At 48.6% G+C, this 15,582-nt stretch overlaps 1 protein-coding gene across 1 annotated transcript; it reads left to right on the plus strand.

Moving 5' to 3' along the window:
• The first annotated feature begins 14,259 nt into the window (after positions 1–14,259).
• LOC101643883 (aldose reductase-related protein 2-like) lies at positions 14,260–15,274 on the plus strand. The gene is given in 2 exon segments (XM_045288200.1): positions 14,260–14,499; positions 14,501–15,274. Coding segments are annotated over 2 exon segments (1,014 nt in total).
• Positions 15,275–15,582: the final 308 nt, after the last annotated feature.

The following is a 15,582-nucleotide window of genomic DNA, read 5'->3' on the forward strand; positions in this document are numbered from 1 at the left end:
TACGTTCAGCCGAAAGGAACAGCTGCTGCTGTCCCAGAATTCCCAGCGAGTCTCTCTGTGTCTCACTGCTTCAAGTGAGTCACATGCTCAGTTGTTTAAAATAGAGGAACCAGAGCCCATGTGGTCTACACCTATCAAATGCTTCACCTCTTAATCGGGAGAGATGGGCACATCATGAAACCGGAGCTATTACCTGAAGCAAATGAATAGATGGCTAATGGCCCCAAACCATCAACACTCGATGCTTGTGGGAAACTGAGGGCTGGGAACATCCGGATGTGGGCTGGATCCCAAAAATGCCCTTTTCAACATTATTGTAAAATGTCCCTATATACAATTATGATCATTATTCTTTCTTTGATATCCCTACAACTCAAAATAATTCCCTGGAAAAAAAATGCACGGCCAATGAATGGATTTCAATGCATAGCGACCCTGTAGAAGAACGAAGAACTGCCCCGTGAGTTTCTGAAATTGTCACTTCTTTTACAGGAGTAGAAAGCCCTGTCTTTCTCCTATGGAGCATCTGGTGGTTTCGAACGACTGCCCTTGCGATTCGCAGCCCAATGTGTAACCACTATGCCACCAGAGCTCCACTCCACATCAACCCACCAATGTTTTTTTTTGAAGATCAAAAAATATTTATAAATCACATGCAGAAATGCTTACTATCAGAATACATATATGTACATATATATGGATACGTGTAATGTTTGAAATGAACTTGTAAGTCATTAAAGACACCAAGTGCCCACCAATGTTTTTTAAAACTAGATTCAAGAAATCCCTCTACTGTCCATCTTAGAATCAACCATCAGTCTAACCTCATCCAAAGCAGAAGAGAAAGACCCTAAGACCCAGAGAAGACATGCATCTGTAAGACGAGCGGTCAGAGCAGTGGTTCTCCACCTTCCTCGGGCCGCGGCCCTGGAATACAGTTCCTCATGGGTGGTGATCCCCCCAACCATAAAATTATTTTCATTGCTACTTCATCACTGTCATTTTGCTACTGTGATGAATCGGGTGACCCCTGTGAAAGGGTCGTTCGACCCCCAAAGGGGTTACAACCCACAGGTTGAGAACTACTGGTCTATAGTATCCATACCCTCATCACTGGGGAGAGCAGAAGCACTAGATGGTGCTCAGTTATGACTAATGACTGTTCTAGATCAAGACCACAAGAGATAGATCTTGATGGAAATTGAGAAAAATCTGGACCAGAACTCAATATTTTAAAAGTCCAAACTTCCTGGACCAATTGAGAGCAGAGGACTCCCAGAAACTATCACTCTGGGCCTCTACCCATTGATCAGAAAGTACCCGATGAGAGGATCTTTTAGCTAGCTAACAGATTGGCTCATGAAATAAAGAATGATACTAACGAATACTGCCTACCTTTAAAAGATCATCTATCTGCAACCAAATGGCCAAAGATGAGATAAGTAGCAAAATTCTAAACTCACTGCCAGCGAGTTCATTCCAACTCGTAGTGGCCCCAGGGCAGACTGGAGCCACTCCGGAGTTTTCTGAGATTGTAACTCTGTGAGAGTAGAAAGCCTCATCTTTCCCCCCACAGAGCATCTGGTGGGTCTGAACTGCTGACCTTTCCGTTCGCAGCCCAACATGAAACCTACAGTGACACCAGGGTTCCTAGGAGAGAATTGAAGAGAATGTTAAAATGTTGTGAAAAGTGTAACCAGTATCTGTGAACACTTTGTACGGCCCTTGTGAAATGGAAATCTAATTTGCTGCATGAGTTTCCACCAAAAGCGCAATAAAACACTACTTAAAAAGACATCTGTACTCTTGTACAAGTCTGGTCCACAGAGCTAATGCATCTCAAGAGGAAGGTTGTGTATTAGACCCGGGAGACTAGAGAAACAAAGTCAGAGACATTCATACATGTGTAAGAGAGAACTTTATATCAAAGAGCAATTGTACACTGAGAAAACACCCCAGCCCAGTCCGCACCAAGTCCTTAAGTCCGATATTAGCCCATATGTCCGATACTAGTCCATAAATTCCTCTTCAAGCTCATGTTGCCACTCGCAATGACACCGAATGCAGGGAGATCACAGGCTGGTGGGTGAAAACTCTTGTGGATCCAATGGCAGTGGAAGAATCACAGGCTGTCTCATCAGGCCTCCACTGCATGGCTCACTCAGGTCTCAGCAGAGCTCCACAAGAAGATGAAGGTAGAGAGAGAGTGTGGCCCACCTCCAGAGAGAAAGAAAGGAAGTTCCCAGAATCCTCATGAGAAGGCCGTCCCACAAGGAGGCATCATCAGGCTGCGACCTGACTGACAGGTTAGACTCCACCCCTTCACTCTTAATACCCTCCAGGTGACATGAGATTATGTACCTATCACAAGTGGGAATACTGAACTGACTGTCCTGACTGCTTTTTAGGGCCTCGTATTGAGCGTCCAAGAAAGTAATTTGACAGCCTACGTAAGACTACTGGAGCCGAAAACCCAGAAGACAACTCAAACCAAGAACGGTTGAGGAATCCTAATTCTCATCAGAGTAATTAGTTTTGCTTACTATGAGCCAGACACGCTCCTAAGTGCATGCATGCACTAACTGATCCTCGTGGTAGTGCTAGACCAATAACCAGTTGCCACCACGGGATTTACAAATAGGCTGTCCTCTTTGGAGGAATTAGCCACTGGAAGCCTTGTGAACAGCATCAAACATTGTCAGATACAGACGACCTAACGAATAAAAGCAGAACCTGGTCAGAGATGGTGCTGGAAGATGAGGCCCTCGGTCAGAAGGCCCTCCAAATGTGACTCAAAATAGAGACAAGCGTAGGAAAAGAATGGAGTCAAACTCGGGGGAGTAATGCCTTCAGGCCGTTCACTTGCTGATGGGGCACGACTCAAAATAAGGAGAAACAGAGGTACACGTCAACTAAGTGGGACTTAGAAGGTGCAACACACGGATCTAGGGCAATTGGAGTCATCAGAAATGAAATGGAACACTCAAAATCCGATATCCTATGTACGCATGAGCTACAGTGGCTGGGTCGGGCTACTTTGAATCAGAAAACCACATGGTTTACTGCGCTAGGAATGACACAGCAAGAGGAACAGCTTAGCACGCATGATCATAAAGGACATTTCGAGAGCTATCTTGGAGTGCGATGTGATAGTATTTTATCTACAGTCGGGGAAATCCCATCAACACCATTATTCAAATTTAGGCACAAACCCCTAAAGCTAGCGAGGCAGAAATTAAAGAATTTTACCAACATCTTCAGTCTGAAATGGAGCAAACAGGCAATCAAGATGCCTGGATAATTATCAGCACTTGGAATGCAAACGTTAGAAACAAAGAGGAGGCACATGAGTTCAGAAAGATGGTTTTGGCGATAGAGATTAAGCTAGAGATTGCATGGTGGACTCCTACAAGACCAGTGACTTCCTCATAGGAAACACCTGTCTGGAACAACATAATAAATAGGTGGCTATACACAGGGACTTCTCCAGACACAATAGACAGAAATCGAATCCACTCCTTCTGGGAGAAGGGATGATAGGGAGCTCAGTATCAGCAGCTAATCCAAGCCCGGGCCTGACATCAATTGCTCAACCTGTAGTTCAGGTTGAGATTGAGGAAAACTCAAACAAGTCTACCAGAACCAAATTGTAACTTTGAGTATGTCCCAACCGAACTCAAAGAACAGACTTCATGCATGAAGCACTACTGACAGAAGACCTGATGAGCAGGGGGATGACATCAAGAATAGCATACATGAAGAAAGTAAAAGATCATTTCAAAAACAAGAAAAATAGAAAAGATCAAAGTAGATGTGAAAAAAGACTCTGAAGATAAACAAGCGGCCATCTAGCTGAGAAGCAATGAAGACCACATGGAAGAAGCACACCAGCCTGTGTGGTCATGAGATGTTGATGGGATCAGGTATCAGGCATCAAAAAAAAAAAAATCATATCGATGTAAATGAGGGGAGGGCAGAGTGGAAACCCAAAGCCCACCAGTAGTCGAGTGGACATCCCCTTTCAGAAGAGTCACAAGGAAGAGATGAGCCAGTCAGGATGCAGCATAGCACTGATGAAACACAAAACTTTCCTCTACTTCTTTAATGCTTCCTCTCCGCCCCGGGCCCCGCCACTATCATGACCCCAATTCTACCTTATAAATCTGGCTAGACCAGAATATGTACACTGGTACAGATAAGAGCTCACAACACAGGGAATCCAGGACAGGTAAACCCTTCAGGACCAATAATGAGAGTAGCAATACTGGGTGGGTAAGGGAAGAGGGGTGAGAGGTAGTAAGGGGAAACTGATCACAATGATTGGCATATAGCCTCCTTCCAGGGGGATGGACAACAGAAAAGTGGGTGAAGGGAGACAGCAGTCAGTTTAAGACATGAAAAAAATAATTTATAAATTATAAATTATGAGGGGGGGGATGAGAAGCTGATATCAAGGGCTCAAGTAGAAAGAAAATGTTTTGAAAAGGATGATGGCAACAATGTGTTTGGCACAATGGATGTATGTATGGATTGTGATAAGCGTCATAAGAGCCCCCAATAAAATGATTTAAAAAAAGACTCAAACTTTCTCTTAAACGTAGACTACCTAAGGAAAAAATGGAAGAAATGATGAAGTCAAAGAGCTGAACAGAAAACTCCAAAGAGCAACTTGATAGAGTCTATGAGCAAACTATTGAATGATGCAGGAAGCATCTAAAGAAGGTGGACAGAATACACAGAGTCACTGTACCAAAAAGAACAAGTCAGCATTCCACCATTTCAAGAGATAACATCTGAGCAAGAATCAGTGCTGCTAAAGGAAGACGTCCAAACTTCACTGAAAGGATCAGTAAAACACAAGGTTCAGGAAGTGATGACATAGCAATTGAGATGTGTCAACAGCTGATGAAGCACTGGAACTTTCACTTGTCTTTGCCAACAAATTTGGAAGACAGCTACTTGGTCAACTAAGTGGAAGAGATTCATATTTGTGCCTGTGTTAGTCCAGGTAGACTAGAGAAACAAATTCATAGACACACTCATATGTGTATAGGAATGAGTTTTATATACAAGAGCAATTGAATATTGAGAAATCATCCTAGCCTAGTCCAGATAAGTCTGATATCAGCCCATATGTCTAATACCAATCTAAAATGTTCTCTTGAGACTCACAAAACACTTGCAATGATGCCGAATGCAGAAAGATCACAGGCCAGTGGGTGGGAAGTCTTGTGGATCCACTGGTGTTGTAAGCATCTCAGCGCTAGCAGGGGTGTCTCCATGTGGCTCCACCAGCTCAGGGGACTAGCGTCGTTCCATGTGTCTTGTCAGCTGCAATGTCTCCCAGAGAGAGTGTGCGTCTCCCACCTCCAAGGAGAAATACAGGAGTTCCCAGAATCCTCAGGAGAAGGCCAGGCCCACACAGAAGCTTCATTGGCTACGACCTAATTGACAGGCTAGACTCCTCCCTTCATTCTTAATTCTCTCAAATTGACAATTATATAAATACCACGGATGGTAAGACTTTGTCTCACATACGTTGGACATGTTGTAGGAGAGACCAGTCCCTGGAGAAGGACATCGTGCTTGGGAAAGTAGACAGGCAGCAAAAAAGATGGATTGACACAGTGGCTGTAACAATGGGCTGGAGCATTGGAACAATTGTGGCTGTCCCAGGACTGAGCAGTGTTTCCTTCTGTTGTGTAGAAGGTCGCTATGAGTCGCAAGGGGCACAATGGCACCTAACAGCACCAGCAACTTAATTTGCTTTGTCACTGTAGCACAATAAAATAAATTAAAGTAGAAAAATTACTGCCCTCCCTAAAAAAAAAAATCAAATTTCTCATCCTCAGTTTTGTTTTGAAACATTTTATAAAAAACTAAACTCAAAAAAAAAGCCCTAAACTCACAATTCTGAGTCATCACATCCCTATAGGGTGGAACAGAACTGCCATTGTAGGTTTCTGAGACTGTAAGTCTTTTTTATCCCCCATTTATCATGATATTACTTGTTTTTCAGTTTTATTGGCACATAATCCACATCAAGACTGTAAACCTTTATAGAAGTAGAAGACATCATCTTTCTCCTCCTAGTGGGGTAAATGGGTTCAAACTGCTGACCTTGCTGTTAGCGTCCCAACTCATAGCCCACTAGGTCCCCCGGTACACTGATTCCTGTTGGTGCAACCACACCCAAATGAAAACCAACCCTTCTGAGTCACGAGTTTTAGCAGATCTTCGTGTGTGTGTGTGTGTGTGTGTGTGTGTGTGTGTGTGTGTGTGTGTGTGTTCTCCTTTCTGAAGGACATCCGACCAGCTTTGACTGTCTAGTGTGAGCTGGTGTGTCCCCTCCCCACAGAGGGGAGGCTGCTCTGAGCAGGCACTGGACGAGGGCTGACTGCACCGCCCGGTCCTGCTGTCCGCCTCCCCGCTCCTCCATCATCTGCAGCAGAGCAGGCCTCTCCAGCTCTAAGAGCAGAAGCTTCTCAACTGCGGCCTCAACGCTGTGCTTCCTACAGTTGCCACCTGCCATGGTCCGAGCAGATACAGGCCTGTTTGCCCAAGCTGCTGTTGGCTGACTCTGGTCGGTCCGTTGCTTGGTTATCACTGGGAGAAGCAGACTTGATAAGCACATGGCGTTCGACGTCATGAGCTTGTAGCATCTGGGGTGTCCAGATCAAACACCTGGGTGATGATCTTTATTCCATGTGCCCCCAGCGCAGGTTTGGTGGTGGTGGTGTTGAGAGGTGTCCTTATTATCAAGTCCATTATGATTTCTAGGTTGTTATGTTCCAGAATCAAGGGTTTATAGCTTCCCCAAAGATGGGATGCCACTTTAAAGGTGCCATCTGATTCCCGAAGAAAGATCCTATCAAAGCCTCTGGTTACACATCCCAGTGGCAATTAGGAGGCAAACATGGTAAAATAAAACCAGTTGGAGGCACAGAGGCCGGGGCTAATGAATGGTCCCTCCTTCTAGCTGGCTGTAGAGGTCTCTGCAGTAACGGTGGCACAGCCGAGGTGCCTTTGGATTTGTGTCATTGTGGTGTTCGCCCTGAACTGGTTTTGAAATCCCAAGTCACATATGAGAAATTTAAACACAAAAAAACAGCAAAATGCCTGTCACAAACCTGAAAACTCAGCTATGCCCGACTCCTGGTCTAGACGAGGAGATTTTCCGAATGTTGTTCACTGGTAGCTGCCCGGCTCCTGGCTGGACCTGGAAGTACGGATGTGTCCGAAGGTTCCCCAGGACCAAAGACTCTTGAGCCGGAAGGGCAGCGAGTTTAAAGCCTGCCCTTTGGCTACTGTTGACTGAGAAAGTGACTCTGGGGCAGTCTCGAAGAGCCTCAGGGGCATAGTGGTTATGTGTTGGGCTGCTGCCAGGTCAGCGGTTTGAAACCTCCAGCCACTCTGTGGGGAAAAGGCAGGGCATTCGACTCCTGTGAAAAGTGACACTTCCAAACACTCCCGGCTCTCAGCGAGTCAGCATCGACCTGGTGGCAGGGAGCCTTCTGAAGGCAGTGTCGCTCTGCACGGATGTCCCGATTCCACCTTGCTGATGACACGGGCCCAACAGTTGAGTGTGTTTTTCCCATGTCAAACATGACTTTCTTTTTTTTAATCATCCTGGAAAAACAAGGAGGCTGTCTGCTCACGTAAAGATTTACAGTCTCGGAAACACTACGGAGCAGTGGGCAACGCGTTGGGCTGCAAAGTCAATGGTTCAAAGCCACCAGCTACTCAACTGGAAAACGAGGAGGCTCGGGACTCCGGTGAGGAGTGGCAGTCTCAGAGACGTGCAGGGGCAGTTCTGCCCTGTTCCTGAAGGTCGCCGTGCGTCAGAATGGCCTCAGAGGCAGGGGGTGAGTCCGAGGCAGAATCCGTAGTTCGGTTTAGTGCTTTGGAAGTTCTTGGCATGCTGTCCCATGGTGCCGTCACTGTTTTGTCTTTGCTTTTAAAATTGTGAATTGGGTGACCATTGGCTAAGCAAATCCATTCTCCACACAACAATGTGTATGCTTTTTCTTCCATCTCAATGATTGCAATTCCTACAAGGGAACAACAGAACTTTCCATTTCCACCAGTGCTTCCGATCTTCATTGCATCCATTAGAATCTGAGCCCTTCCTGTAGCCTGGGGAAAATGCTGCCCTCTTGATCTCAAATGTTTGATTGCTCTAAAGCAGCAGGTTCTCAACCTGTGGGTCGCAACCCCTTGGGGGGGTCAAATGACCTTTTCACAGAGGTCGCCTGATACATCCTGCATATCAGATATTTACATGACGATTCATAACAGTAGCATAATTACAGTTATGAAATAGCAATGAAAATAATTTTATGGTTGGGGGCCACCACCGTATGAGGAACTGTATTAAAGGGTCGTGGCATTAGGAAGGTTGAGAACCACTGCTCTAAAGGATGCGAACTTCCTAGTATCATTGTTCACCTTATAGATTTGTCTGTTGGTTGGCTGGAAATTGGGCCTCAAGGGTGAGTTCATTTCCAGGCCTGAAGGGTGATGAAGGGCCATCGTCTCAGGGGTTCCACCAGTCTCTACCCAGCTAGTAAGCTCGGTCTGCTTTAGGATTTGGGGTTTTGTTCCACATTTTTCTTCCACTCTATCCAGTAGCTTATAATGTGGTCAGTAGCAGCCGGGAACCACCTAGCTCTTCAGGCCTCAGAGACGGAGGGTCGCATGATCTATCAGTCCCTTGGAGAATGATTTCCGTGCGTCTTCAGTTTGCTTCACTCTTCTTCGCCCCGCACACAGAGAGACCAATAGCTGTCCCTCCATAGTCAGCTCTTTAGGACAAGGAGTTATTTCTTCGTGATCGAGCTTCGGGGTCAGCGGGTCATGGTGGGACTCTTGTAGTCCCTGGTTGTCCTTCTCTGTGTTGAGAGGATTATCTGTGGTAGGAGAGCCTTCTGCCCCGGCTCCCGAAGCTCTGGAGATGCCCTTTTCTTTTCCTCTGGTACCGGTCCAAAATATCCATCCTCACAAATTGGTTCAGAACGAGATCATGGAGTAAGTTCCCCAGACTTCCACTTCCCAAAGTTTCGTGTATGTCCCTCGGGTCTTTCCTTGGGTTCCAGTGGAATGTGGGAATGTCATTTCTTCGCTATACTCCAGGTTTTCATTGCCATCACACTGGCCACCTGGCCTGGGTCTGTGTCCTTCTTAGGCTGCTGTGGAGTCACCCGACTCATGGCAAGTAATCTCATGCACTACGGGATCAGACCATCGTGGCCCACCGGGTTTTCACTGGCTCATGTTCGGGAGTAAATGACCAACTCATCCTTCCTTTCATGCCCAATTTTACAAATCCTGATCACTGTTCATCTTCCCTGTTGGAAGACTCAGCCTGGCCTAATGCTCTGAAGTTAAATAAACGAGAAAACCCAGCACTCCAACCTTCTTTCCAGAGAGTCCCATGAGATCCTACTTTGCTTTTCTCTCTGCCCCTCACTATGACAACCTAGAGTGCACCATGGTCATCAGAGGGAAAGCCATTCCAAGTGCAGCTCATTAACTTCCAGAACTCTGCCCCTCCATCAGTGCCCCCTGCCACCAGCCAGTCAGAAACCTGGGATTTCATGTCCCATAGTCAACCAGAGCTGGAGCCCTAGGGATTTCTTCCTCCATGTCCGATCTGTCTCCTTCTCTACCCTCCCTCATCCTCCTCACCTGGCTTGCTGCCACTCCTTCATACCCCTCTGCCTCCGAGCTATCGCGTATTCTTTGGGGCCAGCATTATCTTTCTGAAACACAATGACAACTGACTACTTTAGACAGTGCACAGATCCCTCCTGCCCACAGGATAAAGTCTATTAGAACAGCTGAAGGCTCAGCACTGCTCCAGGGACTGGGAGAGCAAGGAATGGAAAGGGAACGCCGTCCCCATCCCAGAGAACTCAGAGAACTCCAGGGAAACACAGAAGACGAGAAACAGATGGAGCCACGGTGCCGCAGACCTCAAGGCTCAGGCGAGAAACCGTAGCGTTTATCCGAGGGCCTGGCACATGGTAAGGGCTACGGGTCAGGCTTGACTCCTTGGCAGCAGGGTTGGTTTGGTTTGGCTTCGTCATAATAAGCCCTAATGGCACTGTAAGTTAAGTGCTGGGCTGCTCATCATAAGGCTGGTGGTTCAAGTTAAGGCAAAAAGGTGAGGCTGCCTACACCCACAGAGAGTTGCAGGCTCAGAAACCCTAAGGGACAACCCTGCACGGTCCCACGGGCTTGTTATGAGTTGGAATCAGCTCGGTGGGTTGGGCGTGGATTGGGCAAATAGGTAAGCACTCATCTGCTCACCAAAACTCGGCAGTTCAAACCCAGCCGGCAGCTTGCTGCAGAAAAGATCTGCCAATCTGTTCTATGGAGATTAAACCAAGAAATCCCTTCCCATTGAGTCAATTCTAATTCATAGATCCTATGGGACAGAGCACCACATCCCCACAGGCTTGCCCTGATTGTTATCGTTACGGAAGCAGGCTGCCGCATCCTTCTCCCACCAAGTACCCGGTAAGCTCAAATCGTAACCTTTCAGGTGACAGCTTGGGCTCCTCCCTGGGAAGATTACAGCCTAAGAAGTCCGACTCTGTTATATAGGGAATCGTGTACACAACAATCAAAACACAGGACTAAAAATTGTTATTATGATGATATTGTATTACATGCCAAAATCATGTGGCGTGCTCTAAGTGGGTCAGGCAGATGCCGAGAACCAGCTGTGGCCAGCAGCGGGTCCAACCTGACCTCCTGCATGCTGGGTCTCAGTTTTCACAAGTATTAGGTATGCAAAGAGGAGCCCTGGTAGCGCAGGCGGTACGTGCTCAGCTGCCGTGAGTTGGTTTGCAGTTCAGTGTGCTGTGCACTCAAGAAGGCAAGTAAATATGCTGCACAAGGCCTGTTCAGCTTCTACAAAGCAGAAACATCACTCTGTTGCCTAAGGTGCGCCTGACCCAGATCACAAGCTTTTCCACCTCCTCTTATGCAGGCAAAAAAACTGGACTATGAAAAAGGGAGGCTGAATGTGATAGGTAGGTTTCTTGTGCCAAGTTGGCCAATAGGAACATGTGGGATTAATCGGGTCCAAGTATTATTGGAGGGCAAAGAGATAAATGGCTCTGCAAGGCCCGCTCACCTCTCTCTTGCTCTCTAGTGATTGGAGCGTGCTGGAGCATGCTGCTGCTATAGCTAGTTCTCTGCCTCAACCTGTGAGCTATACTACCTGTGGGCCAGGCCAACCCGTGGATCGTATAGCAAGAGCTTGAAGCTCCTTCAAGACCTGCTTCACCACACTGCTGGTGCATACATCGCTTGAGCTTGAGGCTGGTGGATCCCGTCGCCTTGCATTGATTGCATTAATGACCCATCTGGGCCTGCTTCACTAAGCTCCCAAGCTACTGACTGTTGGTGACCCATCCTGCTGCTTGTGGCCTGTGGGCAGACTCTGCTTGCCTTGCCCAAGGGAGGACTCTGCTGTCTGCTTCCTTGACCTTGGTTCTGGCAGCCCACGTGAGTTGAAGGACTTCCAGTATATTAGCTGTTCCACGGAAGTGAGTTGAACTGAACCCTCTGTACTGCTGTGTGGACGAATTAGCTGTTATATTCCTTCTCACTGTATAAACCTATACATATATAAATCATAAGTGTCCTGGTCTCGTTCCTCTAGAGAACCCTGTCTAACACACTGAATAACTGATCTCCTCAAATTGGGGTGTTAGCAAGAACATGGCATGGACTCTCAGAAGAACAACCAAATAAGTCATAGAAGACATACAACCCGAATGCTCCTGAGAAGGAAGAATGGGCACGTCCTTGGGGAAGGACGTGGGGGGTCAGCAAAGGGAGGTGAGGTGTTCTGAAATAAGGCTGCGCAATGGGCTGAAACGCAGCATACACTGTGAAGCTGGTACAGGATGAGACACTCTTCCTCGTTCTACATATGGTCCAAGAGCCGAGTCTATCCGATGGCAACTGACAGCCAAACCCAGGGGAGACAGCTTTGAGAACCCTGGAAATGCAGCCAGCCTGCATTTCCTCACACCCACCACCACTTCCCCTGAGATCCCTCCCACCTCACGACTCTAGGTGCCTCTGTGCCGACTTGGGTAAATCCCAGCAGACTCAGGGCCCTCAGTGCTACCTGGCCTTTTCCAAGTCCATGTCTGGGACCAGCTGGTAAAGGGGAGAAGGTTGTCTTTGTGAGCTCTCTCCACCTTTCCTACCATCTGACATTCTTTGCTTGGTAGACGGCAGACCCTGCCAAGCCCCAGAGCGGCCTAGCCCTGACATCCTCAACCACTGTTACAATCCAGCCTTGCCAGCGAAGCTGTGGAGGAACCCGAACCTTCATCTGTTGCTGGTGAGGCTGTAAGTCTGGGCTGCCACTGTGAAAAGCAGTGTGCCCGTTTCTTTTTAAAAAATGACATATGACCCAGCTATCTCTAGCCTGCTTATATACCCAGGAGTAAATGCAGGACCACAAACAGACACCCGTAGACCAGTGCTCATGTCAGTCCTTTTCTCAACAGCTACGAGGTGAAAACAACCGAAACGCTCATCCCCAGGTGCATGGATAAACTAAATGTGGTGTGTACATGCAATACGATATGATTGCTGTCACTCTTATTAGGCGCCATCGAGTATGGTCCCCTCACAGAGACCCTGTGCCCCCAGCACAACACACAGCCTGCTCCTGCGCCATCCGTCCTCACGGCTGTTGCTGTGTTTGCACTTCTTGCTGCAGCCACAGTGTTGATCCGTCTCGGTGAGGTTCTTCCTCTTTTTCTCTAACAATGTCCCTCTGCGGGGACTGGTCTCTCCTGAGAGCAGGTCAGGAATACAGGAGACGAGGTGTTGCCATCCTCATTTCTAAGGAGCATTCTGGCTATCCTTCTACCAAGATGGCTCTATTTGCTCTTCTGGCCGTCCATGGGCTTTTGATGTGCTTCTCCAGCACCATAATTCAGATGCTTAGTGGGTTTTGACTCAGCCATCCAGAGAAGGTAAGTCCTGACACATGCCACAATACGGATGAACCCTGACAGCATCATTCTGAGTGAAATAAGTCTGTTGGCCAAAGACAGACACACTGGATGATCTCATTTATACGACGTAGGCAAATAGATCAACCAAAGCCCACTGCCATCGAGCCCGTTCCGACCATAGCAACCAGGTTGAACCACTGACCTTGCGGTGAGCAGCCCAGTGCTTAGTCCACAGCCCAATCAGGGCTCATTAAGCAAATAAGTACACATCAAAGATGACTAGTGGTTTCCAGCGGGGAGGGGGGAGAGGCAAAGGGAGAGGCAGAAGTCATTGAACGGGTGTGTGTTTTGTTGTGTATATTTTCTGCAGCAATATATAAATCCAGCTTTGTTTCCCAGAGAGAGGGCTTGGCTAGGGTTTAAACCAGAGGCTGGCAGCACGGGTGCACACACACACACATACACACACACACACACACACACACACATTGTATAATTCATCTCCCAGACCACTCTCCTCCCTTACTTCCCTTTCGCTCCACCACTTCTCTAGCCAAGCCCCAACACCCACAACTGGTTCCCAACGGCTGCACTGATCCCATGCTGGGCCGCAGGACACCAGAGGGAGGAGGCACAGCTCCCCTGAAAACAGCCCAGGCAGGCCCCAGCTGCTCGCACCTGCACATGGCATTCATCCCCACTGTTGACACGTTGTCAGCCGCAATGAATGCTTTCCCGGGAACTGCAGCAGGCTGATTGCCCCTCGGCCACAGAAGGACCCCATTCTGTGCTCTTGTGTCTGTTCAATTGAGCGTGGGGCCCTGTGGTTAAATGAAGGTTTGTGGCTGGGCTCTGGGGCTCACCCTCCATCCCTCTCTGCTTTGCTGCCGCCTCCTCCCCTCCTCCGGGTCCTCTTCCCTCCCTTCTGCTTTCCCTTCCCGTTCATCACCAGGCTTCTTTGCAACTGGATGGGGGGGCACAGAGGGGAAGAGGGAGCAGCTTCCATTTCAATAGAGGATGAAAGAGGACAGTGACCTCTCATTGAGAGGGGCCCTGCAGGGAGGATGCGGTGCTGGGATTAGAAAGAAGAGGGTGGGGTGGGGCATCTCAATCAATCAGTTCCTGATGGCACAGTGGATTACGAGTGGGGATCCTATTCACAAGACCAGCAGTTCAAATCCAACAGCTACTTTGTGGGAGAAACATGAGGCTTTCTGCTGCCATAAAGATTTACAACCTCTCAGCTCTCTGCCCCCCTGCCCTGACCATGGCCACCTTCGTGGAACTCCTCACCAAAGCCAAGATGCCCTTCGTGGGCCTGGGCACTTGGGAGTCTGCCCCAGGCCAAGTCCAGGAGGCCATGAAGGCAGCCATTGAAGCGGGGTACCGCCACTTTGACTGCGCCCCCGTGTACGGGAACGAGAGAGAGGTGGGCGCGGCCATCCAGGAGAAGCTCAAGGAGAAGGTGGTGAAGCATGAGGACCTCTTCATCGTCAGCAAGCTGTGGCCCCCCCTTCTTCAAGAGGCCCCTGGTGAAGGAAGCCTGCCGGAAGACCCTTCAGGATCGGAAACTGGACTACTTGGACATCTACCTAATACACTGGCCTCGGGGCCTGAAGCCTGGGAAGGAGCTCCTCCCCAAAGACGAAGCAGCCAACCTGTTCTGCAGCAAGGCAACGTTCGTGGATGCCTGGGAGGCCACGGAGGAGCTGGTGGATGAGGGGCTGGTGAAAGCCATTGGCGTCTCAAACTTCAACCACTTCCGGATTGAGAGGCTCTTGAACAAACCCGGACTGAAACACAAGCCAGTGACAAACCAGGTGGAGTGTCCCCCATGCCTCACGCAGGAGAAGCTGATCCAGTACTGGCAGTCCAAGGGCATCACAGTCCCTGCCCACAGCCCCCTGGGCTCTCCAGACAGACCTTGGGTCCGACCAGAGGACCCTTCGCTGCTGGAACACCCCAAGATTAAGGAGCTTGCTGCAAAGCATAACATCACCCCTGCCCAGGTTCTGATCCGCTTCCCTATCCAGAGGAACGTGGTCGTGATCCCCAAGTCTGCGAATCCCAAACGCATTGTTGAGAACTTCCAGGTCTCCGACTTCCAGTTGAGCAATGCGGAGACGGCGACCACACTCAGCTTCAACCGCAACTGGAGAGCCTGCCTCCTGAAGGAAACTGTCCTTGTGGAGGAATACCCTTCCACGCGGAATGCTGATGGAGGCCCTTCAAGTTCCTGCAAGATTCTCCAGAGTGTTCCCCTGAGCTGCGTTCCTGATTAAACCTCTCTGCTCTTGAAGAAAAAAAAAGATTTACAGCCTCAGAAACCCACCAGGGCGGCTCCACTCTGTCCTACAGGTTGGAAATGGCTCAATGAACGTGAGTTTGGGTTTGTTGGTTTTGGTCCCCCGCCTCCATAACCAGGATGGCAGAGTGGGTTAAACATGCAGCTCTGAGGGAAGACAGGCAGACCTGTGTTTGATTCCTGACTCGGCCACTTGCTAACGATGGCATCAAGTTTAACCACCCTGAGTTCTTGGCGTCTCTGAGCTGGGCAGAGGACTCGGGATAAGCAAGAACGCGGAGCCAG

This window comes from Echinops telfairi, unplaced genomic scaffold (genome assembly GCF_000313985.2).
Source record: "Echinops telfairi isolate 266 unplaced genomic scaffold, ASM31398v2 ScPeMD7_18;HRSCAF=68, whole genome shotgun sequence".
NCBI lineage: Eukaryota > Metazoa > Chordata > Mammalia > Afrosoricida > Tenrecidae > Echinops > Echinops telfairi.